This window comes from Grammomys surdaster, unplaced genomic scaffold (assembly GCF_004785775.1).
Source record: "Grammomys surdaster isolate TR1022 unplaced genomic scaffold, NIH_TR_1.0 100, whole genome shotgun sequence".
NCBI classification, from domain to species: Eukaryota; Metazoa; Chordata; class Mammalia; order Rodentia; family Muridae; genus Grammomys; species Grammomys surdaster.
The window spans coordinates 10343300-10361963 of NW_021604579.1; the positions used below are offsets into that span (position 1 = coordinate 10343300).

At 42.1% G+C, this 18664-nt stretch overlaps 1 protein-coding gene across 1 annotated transcript in view; it reads right to left on the bottom strand.

The window, feature by feature from the left end:
- Positions 1–1446: 1446 nt before the first annotated feature.
- The window catches only part of Orc1 (origin recognition complex subunit 1), a 30521-nt gene continuing 13303 nt past the window's right edge, over positions 1447–18664 (bottom strand). The window contains exons 6-18 of the mRNA XM_028787270.1: positions 18218–18533; positions 16498–16843; positions 14812–14916; positions 14122–14317; positions 12122–12219; positions 11503–11604; positions 10867–11038; positions 10344–10451; positions 9312–9461; positions 8638–8757; positions 3852–4021; positions 2785–2872; positions 1447–1641 (exon numbers count right to left, since the gene is read on the bottom strand). Of these exons, the coding sequence (XP_028643103.1) occupies positions 1447–1641; positions 2785–2872; positions 3852–4021; positions 8638–8757; positions 9312–9461; positions 10344–10451; positions 10867–11038; positions 11503–11604; positions 12122–12219; positions 14122–14317; positions 14812–14916; positions 16498–16843; positions 18218–18533 (2166 nt within the window). The remainder of the gene's footprint in view (positions 1642–2784; positions 2873–3851; positions 4022–8637; positions 8758–9311; positions 9462–10343; positions 10452–10866; positions 11039–11502; positions 11605–12121; positions 12220–14121; positions 14318–14811; positions 14917–16497; positions 16844–18217; positions 18534–18664) is intronic.

Below are 18664 nucleotides of genomic sequence, written 5' to 3' on the forward strand. Positions count from 1 at the left end.
AGAGTAAATAATTTAAAAGCTAGCATTCACATGAGACAACATGCAGTATTATCACTTTACTTATTTTATAGATCCATCCAATTTCCTGCAAATTTCCTAATTTCATTTTTCTTTACAGATGAGTAAACTCCCTTATGTATACATGTACCACATTGCATCTACTGATGGACATAAATAATCTATGATAGCATATAGTTGTTTGGGTGTATACCCAGGAGCAATATGTTGGGTCATGTGACAGTTCTATTAGAATTATTTTAGAAACTTCTGTCAATGGAGGTTCCCAGAAAAAGTTGTAGTACATTTAACATTCTAGAAAGTAGATCCAAACTCAGGCTCTTACGGTTCTGCAGTAAACATTGTCTGCAGAGCTATCTCCCCATCAAGTTTCATGATTCTTAAAAATGTTTTAAATTTTTTGATTATGTGTTTACATGTGGATCTACGTGTAAACATGCATACAGGTGCCCTCGGCGTCATGAAGATGGTGGCCGACGCCCTGGAGCTGGAGTTACAGGCAGTTGTGAGCTCCCAGGTTTAAGTGCAAGGAATTCAAATCAGGTTCTCTTCAAAAGCAGTATGTGCTCTTAACCACAGAGCCATCTCTTCAGCCTGTGTCTGCTTTTGGCAATTAAAACATCATTTATGTGTGCGTGCAGCAGTCAGTAGGATTAAAGAGTGGTGAACCACCTGGAGCTGGAGTTGTGAGCTGCCTGACTTCAGGCCTAGAAACTAAATTCAGATCATCTGAAAGAACCCCACCTTAGCCTTTACACTCATGTCTTTGATCCATTTCAACAGCTTTATTTTGTTTATCATCTTTTTCTTCTATAGAGAACGTCTTCACTCTTCCTTTTGGTTAACTGTGGACATTATATATAACACTATTCTGATGCAGGGGTGGAGAGGTGGCTCAGCTGCAGTTTTAGTTACCAGCACCCACATGGCTGCTCACACCCATTTGTCACTAGGCTGTAGATGTCCCCATGAAGGGCTAAAGAAAGGCTTACATTTAGCATTGGGAAATGTACCCAGTGCCACCTGCACGCAAGGAGCATTGTCAGTGTGATTCACCCCAAACCACACATGTTCTTTTCCATAGAATCAATTTTACTTTGTATCATTCAAAATCAAATACATCATAGCATATAGTGAAGTCTTCCTCTAACCTCTGGCCAACCACCAGGTATTTCCCAGAGGCAACCAGCGTACCTAATTTCATACAAATTCTCCCAGAACTATTTTACCTAGATACAAGTATACTGTATACACATCTTTATATACATAGTATGTTACCATAAACTTCTCCAACACTTTGAAAAAAGCAAAATAAATAATGGAAAATAACAAATCTACAACAATTCCCATCCTGTATATTTTGCTATAATTCCATGTTCTGAAGAAAATTAAAGCTCTTTGAGAAAAAGCAGAAGTTTGTGAAGTCCTTCACTCTTCTTTGAGAGCATACAGTACATCATTCTGGCTAACATTGAGTCTCACTCGAAGGAGGAGGTCATTCCTGCTGGGCTCCACCAGAAGAATGCGGCAAGAACCCAGACGAGAGCACACAGCCATGGTCTCTGACATGGTTGGGTACGGCAGTCCCTCCATTCTGCACAGAGCCACATGCTGACTGTATATCTAGATAACAGAAGTAAAGCAAAGGTTAGGAAGAACAATAACCCCAGGCTTTCATCTGATCATCTTTTGCAGAACTGAGCACCTGGGTATGATGGGTGATACTTATCTTTAGCCCACGCACTGGGAGGCAGAGGCCTGCAGATCTGTGAGTCTCAGGACAACCAAGGCTACACAGTGAGACCCAGTGGCAAAACAGTCACTCATGCCTTGGATACTGAATTCTTCATCAGTAAATGCCCTTGCGCAAATGCAAGTGAGTGGAAAACTAGCTGTAGAACAGGACACAGCTCACCTGAACCTTGCCATTCTATTATTTATGTGACAATAGGCAGGTTTTCTTTTCTAGTCTTTTAAAGGTATCGTCTTGAAGTCTGTAGCTCATGCTGGGCTGTAACTCACTACGTAGACCAATCTGGCCTCAAAACTCTTGGCAATCCCCTTGCCTCATCTTCCAAGTGCTGAGATTACAGGTGTAAACCACCACATGCCTACTTAACATCTTAAAGCCTCAGTGTTACAAGATGTACTGCACCTACCTTATCGGTTGATCAGTATGAAATGATTATTAACTGCCGGAGAAATAGTCATGTATTTCACAGGCATTAAGAGTTCAAGGAATAAAGATGTGAATCCTCAGGCTGGAGAGATGGCTCAGTGGTTAAGAGCACTGACTGCTCTTCCAGAGGTCCTGAGTTCAATTCCCAGCACCATATGGTCGCTCACAACCATCTATAATGGGATCCAGTGCCCTCTTCTGGTGTGTCTGAAGACAGCTACTGTGTACTCAAATAAATAATATTAAAAAATGTGAGTCCTCCAGAGTAATATCTGGAATATAGTACTGCTATAGTGCTAGGTTTTGTTGTTGTTTCCTTTGTTTAAAGGACAAGGTCTCAAATATTCTAGGCTGGTCTCAAAGTATTTAGGAGCCAAGGATGACTGAATTTATAAACCTCTCGCCTCTACCTCAAAGCCCTGGGATTATAAATGCCTGGTTTATGTGGCATTGGAGAACTGAACACCGGGCCAACATTCTAGTTACTAAAGAATAACCTCAGCCCCTGTTAACTTCCTCCCTATTCTAAGAACCCCAGACCCATCCCTATCTAGAAAGATCAGAGAAAACAGCATTCAACCAATTACCTGTTGAAACGTTGCTTCCTCTAGTCCTGATCGACGGAATTCAGCAATAATGGCTCTCAGGAAGCTCTGTTCCAGGACAGAAGAGTTTCTTAAAGGAAACCAAGAGATGTGAATTCTAGAGGCTGCATGCACCACTGGCCTCAAGGAGAGAAACACCAGGAAACATTCTTTATCACCTGACAAAGTTCCACACTTTCCAAATGCTCTTTGGAAATGGGGGAACACAGGAACTACTTCTAGAATTATGCCTGCATCTCAAATGAACGAATGAAATGAAGGAAAAAGAATGAATAGAAATTTTAAAAAAACCTCATTTACGAATTTTGGGAGTAAAGCATGCCTCGGTAAGAAACATAACTGCTTCTTGTTCATGTATCCTTTAAGAGAAAGGACTTTGGTGTGCATGCAGGACAGGAAAGGGTACCAGATCCAGAACTGAAGGTACAGGCAGCTGTGAGCTGGCATGTCTACGTCGGGAGCTACATCTGAGTCTTCTGTAAAGAGCAGCTAGTGCTTTCAACTACCATCTTCCTGTCTGCTGTCCTTTTCTTGTTGAATTTCATTGTGTAGCTCAGACTTTCCTGGAACTATCACTATGTAACTTGGGCTAGTCTTAAATTTGTGGTAATCCTCCTGCCTCAGCCTCCCAAGTGCTGGGATTATAGACCTGTTCCTGTAGGTTTTTGTTTTGTTTTGTTTTGTTTTTTGGTTTTTCGAGACAGGGTTTCTCTGTGTAGCCCTGGCTGTCCTGGAACTCACTCTATAGATCAGGCTGGCCTCGAACTCAGAAATCCGCCTGCCTCTGCCTCCCAAGTGCTGGGATTAAAGGCATGTGCCACCACTGCCCGGTTTCCTGTAGTATTTATACTCAATAAATGCCCCAATAAAGGTTACAAGCACTCAGCCCTTACCCACGGATGGTTTTGCCCTCCCGATTGCCCCTAAGGACTGTCTCTAGCTCAGTAAATCTGGATAGAAAGAGTTGAATGAGAAACAAGCCAGTCACCCCAAGCTGGGCCCCATCCTCAGATCCTCCCAGAGTGCAGGCCACACAGCATATATCTTACTTGATGGCAGTAATATAGGACGAGGAGAACATTTCATCTATAGCTTCCATTAAGTGGGCCACAGTCACCAGGCTCAGAGAGTCGCCATGCAGATGGGAAAGCTCACAGATCTCTGTGGCACGTCTGCAGATGTCCAGGCAGCGCCGGGCATCTCCAGAGAGGGCTGCTACCTACAGGAAGGAACATTTTATTTCTAATGTCCACTTGCCATCTCAGGTAAATAACCACTGGCTCTGTTATTCAAATGCTGATGATTTCTGTGCCGGCAGAGCTAAGTGCAGACAGACCTTGGTATTGTTACTCATATGGCTACATCGTATTTTATAAACACTTCCTCCCTTACCTTCTGATTGATTTAATAAAAAGCTGATGGCCTATAGTGAACCAGGAGGGAATAGATAGGACTTCTGGAAGAGATGGGGTGGGAGTGTGAGTGTTCACCAGCCAGATGCAGAAGAAACAGGTCAGAACTGAAGGAGAAGTGAGCCACACAGCAGAACACAGACTAATATAAGTGGGCTAAGATAAGTTATGAAAGCTAGTTGGGAACAAGAGTAAGCTAGGCCTAAAGCTATAATTAATAAATAATAAGTATAAATCTCCATTCAGAGCTGGGGTGGGCATAGGAAGTCCTGAAGTTATAGGATCTGTGCATAGCTAAAAGAATAAGGTGGTGCTTGTTGAGAATGGTCTTATGCCAAAGTTAAGGACAGCCTGGGAGACTTGTGAAAACCTGGAATAAATCACTGAATCACATCTGGAATATAATTACTCCACCCCAAACTGCTGTCCCATGATTTTATAGATAACACCAGTGGAAAGGGTAGAAATCTCATTTTATTCAGGAAATAAGTGGGATTTTGTTGTTTGCCTTTGAGAAGGAGATGGAAAAAAATGCTTATTGTTATAAGAACTTGGTTCTTCTCACAGTACCCACATAGCCCATGAGCCCAGCTTCTAGGGAATCTAAAGCCCTAGTCTGAAGTCTGTGGTAGTTGGGAATGGTGATAAAGCAGCAGGTAAATCTATGAATTCAAGGCCAGTTTGGTCTATATAGTGAGTTCCAGAGTAGCAAAGGCTACACAGAGACCTAGTTTCAAAAACAAAACACAAGGGTTTTTATTCTGTGTGCCCTTAGAAGCGGTTACCACCAGCCAGAGGGAGAGCATATTTGGAAGTAAACTCCCTCAGTATGTAGTAAATTTGAGAGAATGGCCTGATTAATGCCTAAGAGAATTCAAGATTGGGAAGGGAAAGAAGTCAAATCCAGTCTGCAGACAGCATGCAGGAGGAGCTGCAGTGGACAAGTGAGCTGCTGGAGACAGCCCACTGTTGTGCAGAACTCCAATGGAAAGGCACAGGACTGCTTCTTGATGTTGATGTGCCTTCCTGTGTTTGTCATTGCTCATATATATGTGAGCATTGTGTGACTGGGCATGGGAGACCCTCCACTCTATTGGGCAATTTTTCCTGTAGATCAGTATGAAGATGAATTTTCATTAAAATAATACTGTTTGGATAAATTAATGAATTCATGGAACTCTTGATTTTATTTAAATAGTTTTAGGAAATTAAAGTAGTTGATAGAAAGTTTAATGAGATGGTTTAAGTTTTTTGCCAAAAAGATGATAAAGTTAGAATTATAAGTAGAATGTTCCCCCTTCTTTGTAGAACAGTGAGGGCTGCATAGGTTAGAAAAGGAGCAGAGTGAGCTTTCGTGCACTGTAAGTACATAATAGTACCAGAAAGAAAAACAGGCTTGAGACAAATTTGAACACATTCATTCTATCAAAGAACACATTCACTCTAGGTTGAGTCTGAGTTCCTGGATCTCGTATCTAGGGATGTGGCCATAGGCTGCAGTGTGTACAATGAAAAGACAGGGTTATGAATAAAGAGTAAATAATTCTACTATGAGTATCAGACTAGAAGATAGATGATTAGCCGGTTAATCTGAACAAGACTTCAAAAATAAGATGTACAGATAATGATCTGTTTCCTGGCAAATTCATTGTCATGAGCTAAGTATAGGAAAAAACTTGCTACTATGGACTGGCTTGCTTAAACTTTGTTTCTCAATGATGTGGGGAACCTGCTAATTAAGGTACAAGTCTGCTATTGGCCAGATAGCCTTCTGAGGCTCATCTCATATGGAGGACTCCCTCATTAGCTGAGTTTCTTCTTCTCTGACCTCAGGGGAATTCTAATCCCTCACACTTGCCTCTACCAGAGGAATGTCACAAAGCCTCAACTGGTTTATAGGATCAGTTTCATTGTTTTTTGTTTTTCGAGATAGGGTTTCTCTGTGTAGCCCTGGCTGTCCTGGAACTCACTCTGTAGACCAGGTTGGCCTGGAACTCAGAAATCCGCCTGCCTCTGCCTCCCAAGTGCTGGGATTAAAGGCATTCAGCCAGCACCTGAGATTCCTGAAAAGTTTCCCATGATAATGAAGCATCCAAGTACCCTGAGCCCAAGCCAACGACCTTTGCTCATCCTGGATGTTCCTACCATCAATCCCCCCAAAACTTTACTTAGGGTGATTGAAGGCTTATGAAGTTGACCTGCCTACTGACAGGTAGTTCCAGTGTGGTCATTCACCATACATGCTCACAGGGTTTCTGAATCCTGTTTGGGTCTCTAGCCTCACTGCCCTTTTGAACCAAATCAGGTGAGGAGCCTCGAGGGCGGGGACACAAATAAAATATTATTGCTTTGCGGTTATGTTGAACTTGTAGAGAAAAAGATAGATGGGAAATGTTAGGTCCAAGTTTCAAGAAAAAATATGTAATAATCCTGTTGTAATTTCCTCTTGTGTAATGATTTTAATCTGTTTTTAGTGAATATGTAACTTGTAGCTATAAGGTAATCTTTTTCTTACAGAGAACTCTGTTTTAAGTGGTATAAAAAGGCTGAGAAAAAAAAATAAAGTTGTTGGAGCCTGCTTATTAGAACTTTGCTCCATCCACCAAACATGTGTGTATTAATGTGTGTGTGTGTGTATGTATATGTATGTATGTACGTATGTATGTGCGTATGGTTCCCCCTTTCTCTTTGCCTTCTCACTGCCCCCCCAAAGAGGTCAGAGTTTATGCTTTATTGCCCCCCACAGGGAGCACCAGCCCCAGTGAATCAAGCTTTATTCACTCAGAGAAAAGTCTGCGAGTGATCAGTCACCCACTCCTCACTCAGCCCTGCTCAGTTTACCTTGTGGTGTCAAACCTGGCCTTTGACGAGATTTGGGGAAACCCTAGGCTGAGTCGGGTGAGTGAGACCAGTGCACGGTGCCGACAGCTACTGTTGCTCTCTTTGTGGTTTCCCCACCTCTCAGGGAACTCCCCACTCTCCCCTAGGCTGACTTTGAAAAAACGCTGGAATGTTTTATTGCAATTTGCTTGTTACTTTTGATAGGATATTCCAATGTAGCTCAGGCTGGTCTTGATCTGGCAACCCTCCTCTCACTGTCCCAAGTGCTTCTGTGGATACCCTGCCATACCTACCCAGATCACTTGAATTTTAATTCTTTTCAGGCTACAAAGATCTCTTTCTCAGTTCTATATTCCCAGTACTCATTAGCAACCTGAAACACCTGTCACTGGCCCACACCAAATTATCTCTAAAAGGATTCATTCCTCCCAAAATTATGGCACATAAACCAAGAAAACTATAAAGCATATGTATATAATACACTAAGACATTAAAAGTCATCTTAGCCAAGCGTGATGGTGAATGCCTTTAAAGCAAATAAAATACTCATCTCTGTAAAGTGGAATTAAAAGCAATTAAAAAAAAAGTGGGAATTTATTTAACGTATGAATCCTCTACTTCAAGTATACCCACATGCCATAAGAGGGCATAAGATTTCAAATGGTTATGGGTCACCATATGGATCCTGGGAATTGAACTCAGGATCTCTGGAAGAGCAGCCATTACTGTTAATGGCTGAGCTACCTTACCTCACCAGCTCCCATAAGCAATTTTTAATGTTTTGACTATACTAAAGCCACTCTTCTAATAAGTGACATGAGTATCATGGCCTTCCCTTTCTTTAGGTTCCTATGTTCTATGGATCGAGGTGTCATATAAACATTTCCTTATTAGCACCACCCTCAACCTATGGAACAGCACCGTCATGGTGTACAGTGTGAATTCAAAAGCTTATGCTGAGGCCTAAACAAAATGAAAGAGAACACTGAGAACAAGAAAATACAGAAAACGGTTCCGCATAAGCTTCTCTGTAGACTAGATCACTCTATGTAAGCAAGTCTTAGTACTGACCAGTCTCTAAGGATCAAATTTATACTGTCACCATATCATTTCAGGGTTTGGTCCTTCCTACATGGCTAGCATGGATCTAAAGGGTCCCTTTAATTACACAAAATAATTTGTTCCTTCTGTCAATTAAGGTTAGCCCATAATCCTTGTGGCCTTCTAAAGAATCATACAATATTCTTCCATAATTGTTTCATGTTTAACTACCCACCCACTCATCCATCCATTGAGACAAGTAGTTCACAAATTTAGTCCTGCTGAACCAGAGCTTCCTATATAGACCAGAACAGGCTCAAACTCAAGGATCCATCTGCCTCTGTCCCCCAAATCCTGGAATTGCCAGACATAGGACTGAAGGCAAGTGCCACCACCCTCAACCCTTTATATTTATTTTATAGTACTTTCTAAAGTTGTCTTCATTCAGAGCATACAGCAGAGGACACACGCAATGGGTGTTCAGTAGAGACTTGTTGAATGGCTTGAAGGTATAGCAAGGAGTTTCCTGAAGATGACATACCTTTCTTGCTACCAGCTGGATGGCATCATCCTCAAAGGCCTTTAAGTGCTTCAGTCGGGACACTAAGATCTGTTTCAGCTGGCTGTGAGAGTAGGGCTGGAAAGACATCCTGGTGAGGCCCTGAGGAGTCAAGAGGACAGATTGGAGGGGAATCACTTGCAGGTCCTCAAGCTTGATTCTCAAGTCCCACAGAACAATCTATTCATTTCTTCCCATGTCTCCTTTCAGTTGCTGCCTAGTTGACTTGAGCACCCTGCAGGATAGTAGATATCAAACTATTCTGTTGTATATTATAAAGTTTTATTTAGTTAGACTCTTTCAGGGAGACAGGTGCTCTAAGGAAATGCATAGCTCCTACCTTCCCTTACCAAGGACTTCACAGTTTGACGTTGGTGCTTCCTGACAAACTATAAGGCCATGAAGGCAGAGATAGTCTGTCTGGCTCTCTGCTTCATTCTAAGTACCTAAGAGGTGGCAGGCAGTACATGCTTAGATATTTTTAAAAGGTAATACAACTTCCAGTACTTTGTGGGACAAAAAAGCCAAGGTATGGTATTTATAAAAAATAGCAATCAATGTTTTTCATTCCAGCATAAAAATTATAAATAATTATAGCAGAAATCATATTTCCTGGTCCTTTATATTTTCATTTTTGCAGAACACCCTGAACTCACCAGTCGGCTAGACACACGGTTCATCATGATCCTCTCTGGAAGGTCCATGGTGTTGGCAATGGTCAACACTACCAACTGGGCTCCTTTGTGAGTAGGCCAATCAAAGAGGTTGTACATTACATCTTGTTTGTGAGTCCAAAGAAGGTCAAGCTGCCAAAGACGACAACATACATATGTCACTCAGAGACTGAGCCAGGGCATATAAGTGATTGCCTGCGAGTTAGTGCATGTCCTGTCTACATCCCACTTTCTAATGAGTTAGGGAATCAATGGACAGGCTTCGGCTGATACAGAAGGAGCCAGCACTTTTGCCTGTACACTATCTGCTCCCGGGAGAGTGAATCTGTACTCCCGGGGCACCTCACAGTGGGGCAAGTAGACAGTGCCACCAGACAGAAGAACTGGGTAAGGTCAAACAGGCTCAGACTCCAGGGAATTTCAGACTTGAGAACTGCAGGAGTGGAGCCAGCTCCCTGCCAAGCTCTACCTGTTTTGGAGCAGGTAACTGTGACATCCCATTGACAGGACCATGGCAATCAGTCACATAGTATAAAAACCCAGAGTTCTGAGGTATCTAGATAGGCCCCAGCTGTTCAGCTCCCCTTCCTTGGCACTCCTTCCCACAAAGGTATTTAATGCCTGGCTCACCCTGAGTAAGGTATATGCATTCACATCCACCATCAAATAAAACAGTTTGGACAAGCAAAGACCACTTCTTTATCAAGGATTGCCACAGCAGAGACTTTTGTTGTAACACTCACTTGGAACCAAACCAGGTTTCACTGCAGTCTTGGGCTCAGCCTTCTCATTCCTGCACTGCCCATAGACAACCTGAGGGGACGTTTGAACTCCCAGCGGTACCTCAGCCGCATCTGGGTACATAGGAGGCTGGGAATCACTGCAATTGTCCCAGACTCTGCTGTTTCCCAGACAACATGGACTGAGGATCCCCATTACGGACTGTGTCCTGCCCCCCCTGAGCTGCTTGCCAGCTCCCCAGCAGCAAGACAGACATGTACCCCGGGACCTTACCTCATCCACAAGCAGCACAGTGGTTTCCTTCTGGGACCCTTGGCTGCAGAATCTCTTCGCCAGCAGTTCTGCTGCATGATTAGCTGTTGCCTTCTGACCTGTCAGTTTCTGCACAGGGGAAAAGCAACTGCTGCAGTAAATAGTAATGACTCTGATCCCCTGATCTTAAAGTGGCATCTGTAAAAGGAAGCAGCTACTCATTTCCTGTACTCTGGTTCTTACTCTAGTCCCTTCACCTAGAGGGATATTATCTGTTCCAAGGTAACAGCCAATGAACGAACAAGGTTAACATCTAATCCCAAGACACACCAATTGTGTTGAGCTAGGGGCCCCTTCCATGTTGGCGTGTAATCAATCAATATTTAGCCTCCTAGACCAGGATCTTTGAGTCTAAAAATTCTGCCTGCCTCACCCTTGCCACCTCTGGATAAACTAGTGAAGTGCACATAAAATTAAGTAATCCTTTCCTTTTCCATGTGTTTCTAAGGAACTGTTTCCCCAATCCCCAAACAACTTAGCCTACCTGTAAAATCTGCACATAGACTTGGTGGGGTTCTGTCAGCTTCATCCCATTAACCTCAATGTATTGAAAGGAAGGAACATCATTTGTTTGTGCTGCCTGCTGCAGACAGCGTATGACCTCATGAACAGTGGCTGTCTTCCCTGTCCCAGGGACCCCAGAAATGTACATACACCTAGAGCAAGAAAACAATATATATAGGCTGGGTCCATGCCACCCACATATTCGGAAAGAGCAAGACCCCTGATATGAAAGTAAGAATAGTGAAGACTACCCTAGGAAATTGGACATTTAGACCTGTTAAGACATTCATTCTATAGTCAAGGCTATATACATGCAAACTACCCAAAAGTCAACCCCCCTTTAAAAATTGAGACAAAAATCCCACCAAGCAAGCCTCAAATTCACTATGTAGCCAAGGATGACTCTGAACTCCTGATCTTTCTACCTCATCACCATATACATTTTATGTAGCACTGGGGAATCAAACCGAGTAACTTATATTTATCAACTGAGCTGCAGCCTCAGGGGTCTCACTAGTTCCAAAAAGCAGAATTCTACTCTCCTGGGCTTAGCAACCAAGCACCCAGGATAGGCCGAGCCCTTACTAAACCCCGCTGTCTATTCAGCATCACTCACCCTCCAGTCCCATCAAGAAGTTTACTTTCCACAAAGCTGTAGATGTCTTGGAATTCCTGTTCTCGACAGGGAAGAGAGTCAGGCACAGCAGAGACATGCAGCCTACGGTTAGTGGTGGATGGAAGAAAAGAAAGGCTTTAATGTCTGTCACCATCTACCCAATAGAATGGAAAAAACCTGTCTTATTCCTACATGAAAGTTCAATGATAAAAGGAAATGCTTCACATCTCCTCTCTCTCCATGCTGCCCCACCCAACTTCCCCTTTCTACAACAGAACCACTTGGGTAGATGCAAACCTACTACTTCCCAAAAATCTTGATCTCTGACAGAATCTAGGTCCCTGCATTTTAAAAGAATTCTTACTTAGGGCCCTCAAACTAAGAGGCACCAGCCATAGCAACACCTCCCATTCTCAGAGATGATGGCAGCCAGTACTGGAGGGGTTTCCTTCTGTTTGCATCAGTCAGCCAGAGGCTGTTTAAGAGGTCTTTTTAAGTGCTTGTCGTACTGTCCTCCATCTGCATGTATAATAGTACCAGCTCAACCAACTTCCAATTTATGTGAAGAGGAGGCCCCATCGCTCCTATCTACCCAAGCAGGACCCCTGAGTAGCATTACCTCAGCCGGGCCTCTTCAAGCACACTAGCTGGCTCCTGGACAGCCAAGTTTCTGCCTCGGATCTGAGGAGTGGCATGATGAGGTGTTCTAGGTTTAGGCTGTATTTAAAGACAATATTAATTGTAATAAAACAAAATAAAACTACCCAGAACAAAAGTTAAACTGGTAAAAGACAAAAGGCAGTCTTACCTCCTATGTGCATAAAATAAAAATTATTCATCACCTATCCCTACACTCCCACATCAAACATGTTCACAGTCCAAGCATGATTCCTTTTTTCTAATATTTACATAAAATTGGGATTAAAATAGTTAATTTGAGGAAATAAAAAATATAGACATTCAGCCAGGAATGGTGGTACACACAAATCCCAGGACTTAGGAAGCAGACACAGAGGAAAGCTATACAATTTGACAGTCTCAAAAAATAAACAAAATCCCCAGGGCTTCATATATATTATGCAGGTGTTCTGCCACTGAGTTATATTCCTGGTCTTTCTCTAAATATTTCAAAGCCAAAAAAAAAAAAAAAAAAACCATTAGATATTTCAACCTACTCTGGAAAGGGGGGAGAAGAGAAGCCATAGGTCATGCTTGATTCCTGCAATCTTTTTTTTTTTTTTTTTTAATTTGGAAATATGGGTAAGGGCTGGAGAGATGGCTCAGTGGTTAAGAGCACTGACTGCTTTTCCAGAGGTCCTGAGTTCAAGTCCCAGCAACCACATGGTGGCTCACAACCATCTGCAATGCAATCTGATGCCCTCTTCTGGTGTGTCTGAAGAGAGTGACACTTTACTCATACGTAAAATAAATAAGTCTTAAAAAAAAAAAAAAAAAAGGAAATATGGGTAGGCTTTGACTCCGGAACTCCTCAATCAATAACCTGGCACTTTGCAAAGAAAACAAAACAAAAAAGCCTCATCAGATTTTTCTACTATAAATCCCTGTCACTACGCTCACTCACAGACCTATTCTTTCTTTAAAAACAGAAAAACTTTATTTCATGTGCATGGGTGGTATGTATGTATGTATGTATGTGTATGTATGTATGTATGTATGTATGTGCACTATGTGCATGCTTGGTGTTCATATCTCCAATTTTTCCCCAGGCACAATGTGTGCAGACCCTGTTTAAAAGGTCACTTATCTATTAATTGGGGAGAAAACAGCACCCACAGGAAAGTACCAGAAGTCTAGAAGAGCCACAGAGTCCTTCCTTCTTTCAGGTGAGACCCAGGGTATGTGAATGAACAGAACAGAGAACTTTTTGCACGCATACTGTAGTAAATGTGGCCTCTAGTTCAAATGGGATCTACTAGACTCCCTCCCCTAGAGGCTGTTTGTTCTCAGATTTCAGCCTGAGCTCTATCTTGATCTGGAAAAATGGAAAACAGTATTTAAGCAAGCATTTAACTGTATGCTAAAGGGTTCTGTTGTGTTTTATCCTGGTATTTCTCAAACCCACTTCTGTACGAGAAGACTCCAACATCTTTAGTTGCTGTTACAGTTCCACAAGACTTCCTTCCATTTTGCTATTGCATAGTCATTACCACACTGAAGCAGTGCTCCTGGTTTCTTAGCATCAAGTGCAACCTGGGCTTCAATTCCCTCTGCATGCCAAGGGAAATGCAAACACCAGGATATGTCAGTGTCTGTACTTCCCTCAGGAGGCTGGGCTCTTGGTCATTTGACTCTGGCCCTTAAGAGGAACTTGAACCCAAATCACCTTGAACTAGCCACATGCAGTAGCACATGCTTGAAGTCTGGGGCCAGCCTGGACTATATAGCAACACACTGTCTAAAATAACACAAGGGTTAAAAAGGTCATCTTTAAGTAGACTAATTTTCAGTCCTCAAGTTCATGTAGGCTGGCTCCTCTGAGGGACAGACTGTTTTTTAACTATGCTAGGAATCCAGCTGTTACCGTTTGGACTTGGCATTACCATTCTTTACCATACAGGAGGGACAGGTCACTGAGAAAGAAACCCAAAAGAACCTTACAGTTTTCTTTGGTGACTTGGAGGGGGTCTGTAATGATGGCTTAGAGGCCTTTCTCCGGGTCCTGGATTGCCCCAGGGAATTTCTTGTTGGAAAGGAGGGAATAAACTCATCTTCCTCCTCACTATCAGAGTTTGACACTTCTGCTGAGGATATGGACTCTTCATCTTCTTGGTCACTTTTATCACCATCTAGAAGCCTGAATGATAGAGACTAATTATTTTCTATTATCTAGTGTACAGGCCTTAATAACTGTATAAAGTGTGCTTTGGAGGTCATTATAGTCTATTCCACCAGCAGGCAATATGGGATTTGTTTCATTTCTGCTATAGGCATTACATATTCCACTTAATCCCTTAACAAAATATATTCCCTATTTTATTCATGAGGAAATAGGTATTACAAATGTTAATCTCCCCAAATTTCAGTTTCAGAAGCCCAAATTCAAACAGGTCCATTAAAATCAAAATGAACGCTTTTAGGCATTCCACATCTCCAGACTTGCTGGAAACACCAGGCTTGAGCCAAGGGACCACAAGGCCAGGCTAATATTTCTTGTCCCTTTCAAATTATGACTCTTGTACAAAATGCTAGGTGAAAACGAATATCAATATACTGGCCATTCAAACAGAAGGGACAGTATGCTGTCACAGAAGGGAGTAAACTTGTTTGCTTTTTAATGGCCATTCTTACCAAATCTGTTGCCTAATCCGCTTCAAAGTCAAGAGAGAACTCCTTCTGTGGACACGATGAGAAGTATGGATGGGTTCTATATGAGTTTCTTGTTCTTTTGCCTTCCTGCAAGGTATCACATCGGGGTTATAGGAAGGCAGTCGGAATACCATGGATCCACAGTATGTACTGAAGAGTCAGGTCTCACTGGCTTCTATTCTTTTTATACCAGCTTTGCCAGGAGCTCATCAAACTTTGCTAAAAAGCTTATCAAAGAGATCTAATTTTTTAAAAACACATTATTTAAATCAAACATCACACTGCTATCATAGACCAAAATGGACTAACCCCATCAGATTTTGTCCCTTTTTTATTTGTCATGTTTACAAAGTCTCAAAGTTAGCAGAAATATACTCAGTATAAAATATATATTGAGCAACTTATGAGCAACGTGTTAGAAATTTCTAGTTAATAAAAACTGAAAATCATGTTATTTGTAGTCTGTCAAATTCTTTTTTTTTTTTTGGTTTTTTCAAGACAGGGTTTCTCTGTGTAGACTGGGCTGTCCTGGAACTCACTCTGTAGACCAGGCTGGCCTCAAACTCAGAAACCCGCCTGCCTTTGCCTCCCAAGTGCTGGGATTAAAGGCGTGCGCCACCACCGCCCGGCTGTCAAATTCTTATTATACAACATTATCTGATATGGAAATTTCTGGTTTCTTTAACAACTCAGTTGTGACATGTGATGTTTTTCTGGAAGCTGTCTTGTAAGAGGGCATGTGATGTTTTGCTGAAAACAGACACTTGAGAGGGCCCCTGATGTTAAGAATATACATAGAACCCACAAACAGTGACAGGATACTCTTGCACTGCTATTCCACGCATGGCTTCACTGGTCTTCACTTTGTAGAGAGAAACTCGCCAAAGAACTTCTTGTGGTATTCTTGCTGGTTCTGGCCACTTTCACTGACTCATGCTTCTGCTGATTTAGTGTTTGGTGTTTGCTATTGAAGTGGACTGCTGGTATCCTGACAATGAAGAGTGTAATCGCCACGAGGAACTACTTCTTTCTAAACAGGTCCACAAAACCCTTTTCCTGTTAACCTTCCCTCCATCTCTGGTCAGTGGTTTAGAAGTCGGGTGAAGCATTTAAGAACTCTAAATAAAGTAGGTTTTCAAAAAAATTTAAGCTTACAATTAGCTACTCAAGTGCCAAACTATAAAGCTTGTCCTAGATTTATTGTCTTTTTTTTATAACTATATTTAAGAGTAAATTCCAGGTTAAAAAAAAACAAGAATCAAAAACTAACCTGACTGAAAACAAAATGATCATTAAATTGCGGCAAAGAGCCACAGGAAACAAGTGAAATTCAGGACTGTGAAGCAGTATACTTTCAGAAACAAGTATCAGTATTTTCAAATGACATTTAAAGACAAAAGCATTTCTTTCTTTTTGAAGATAATGTCACTGTGTAGCTCAGGCTAACTTTGAACTCACACTAGTCCTGCCTCTGCCTCCTGATTACAGGTGTAAGTTACCACAGCAAAACTCAAAGAGCACCCCAAAATACAGATTTCTGGGGCCCGAGTTATGGAGCACTTTCAATCTGGTTCAACAAGACCAGGATGTCTCTCTCTACAACACCCATTTCTCACCACATAAAGTATCTCATGTTGCTCCACAGCAGGGAGCAGTGCTCCTGCTTACCTCCCCGTGTATTCTGGTGTCAGACTCTTAGAAGGCATCACCGAAGATCTCAACCCGTTCTTGATAGGGCTAAGTGCGCTCTCCACACTAAGCATTGTGGTTATCATAGCTGGGCCTCGGGCTCTCAGAATCATGCTATCTTTGGCACAAAAAGGTTGAGCCTGTCCATTTTTTCCTAGAGTTTCCAAAGCTAAAGAGGTCTTGATTTTACCAGGTTGAGACTTTTTAGGTGGTGACGTAGTCTCAGAGAAGGCTGCTCTTCGTTTAGATGTTTTTTGAGAATCCAAGGAGTCACACGAGATCTTCTGTGACAGGCTCATGTTAGACTTCCTGGTAAAGCCTAAGCCTAGAGACAGACAGCATTATACCTATTAACACATGCCACCAATGTCATGATGTAATTGAAGTAACACAACAGAAGTTATTATACTCGTAATTAACCCACATTGTCCTCCTGTAGGCCAAGTAGCCTCTTCAGTTTTTCTATTTATAAATGTATTCAACTTCTATTTATATTTCTGCACTGTGAACTGAACCTAGGACCTGGCTAAGCATGTGCTCCGCCACTGAGCTGCATCTCAGGATCTAGAATTTGACTTCTAGATTTCAGCTTTTATAGATAAATATTCAGTAATTAAGCTTTCCCAAGTCAACACTGCACAGTACCCACCACCAATGCAACAGAAGTTGAAGAAATTTTATAGTACATTACTGAGTGTCATCAGACCCAAGTTATTTCTGGTTTTTTAAACCTAAACTATATCTGCCAAGATAAAGGAGGGATTCCTGAAGACAATCTTTACATGTAGATCTGTTCCACACTTGGCAGGATTATGAGAATCAAGAATCACAGCCCTTCACATATATAGCCAAACTATTAAAGAGGCAAGGATATTAGGCCCTAGCAAGAAACAAAAGGTGAATGAGACTCAACTTTGTCCCACAACACATGCTTATCTAACTTAGGGATGGCAGGCAGGAATGTCTAGTCTTTTTTTTGTTGTTGTTTTTTGTTTTTCGAGACAGGGTTTCTCTGTGTAGCCCTGGCTGTCCTGGAACTCACTCTATAGACCAGGCTGGCCTCGAACTCAGAAGTCCGCCTGCCTCTGCCTCCCGAGTGCTGGGATTAAAGGTGTGTGCCACTACTGCTCGGCAGGAATGTCTGGTCTTAAATCAAACAGAAATGCACACCTTTGATCTTAGCACTCAGAGGATCCGAGTTCAAGGCCAGCCTGGTTTATAGAGTGAGTTCCAGGAAAGCCAAGGCTACACAGAGAAACCGTCTTAAACAAAAAGCATAGAGGAGCCAATTTGAGTCATATATATGGCGTGAGACAGATACACACAGAGCTTGAATAGGCATCTAGTGTCAGTGTGAGTCATTAATTAAGGTAGCTCTATTCACAATCATCAAAAGCAAGAAACATCCAGATGTCTTCTATTAAAATAAATAAGGTGTAGTTATTGATACAATGGAGCATTGCATAAAAGGAAATCATCAATAGGGTGATAATAGGGATGACTCCCAAATGGATGAAAACTAAGAGAAGAAAGCCAGACAAAAGGCCACATTGTGATGCCAACAATGACATCTCAGAAAAAGCCAATTATAGAAGCAGCAAACACATCACCAGGCAGCAGGCATTGAGAGAGGAAGAACTGGTTTATTATAAAGGGGCATAAGCACACCGAGCTAAAACTATTTTACAACCCCACTTACCATTGAGTTCCAGAGACTTCTTTGCATTGGGAGTGACAGTATGAGCAGGAGTCTGGTGAGATTTGGAAATGGAATGATTTGATTCAATCCCTTTGACCTCTTGTTCTGTTGTGTTCCGGGAAGGGCTTTTTACATTCTTAATCTTGGCTTCTAAAGGTTTCTGGCACTCAGGGCTATCTTCTAGTCTCCTCAATGCAGCAAGTACTTCTGGTGGCAGTGGTGCAAAGTTCTTTTGATTCCAGGATAGCTTCACAAACAGTGTCTCTTCACTTTTCTGACTCACAGGGATCACTTCTTCTGGGGCTAATGCCACTACCTGAATTTTGGAAGTGAGACGAACAAGAAAACGTTTAGACTACACAGCAAAGACTATCATGGCCGGTTGGTAGTGGTGCACGCCTTTAATCCCAGCACTTGGGAGGCAGAGGCAGGCGGATTTCTGAGTTC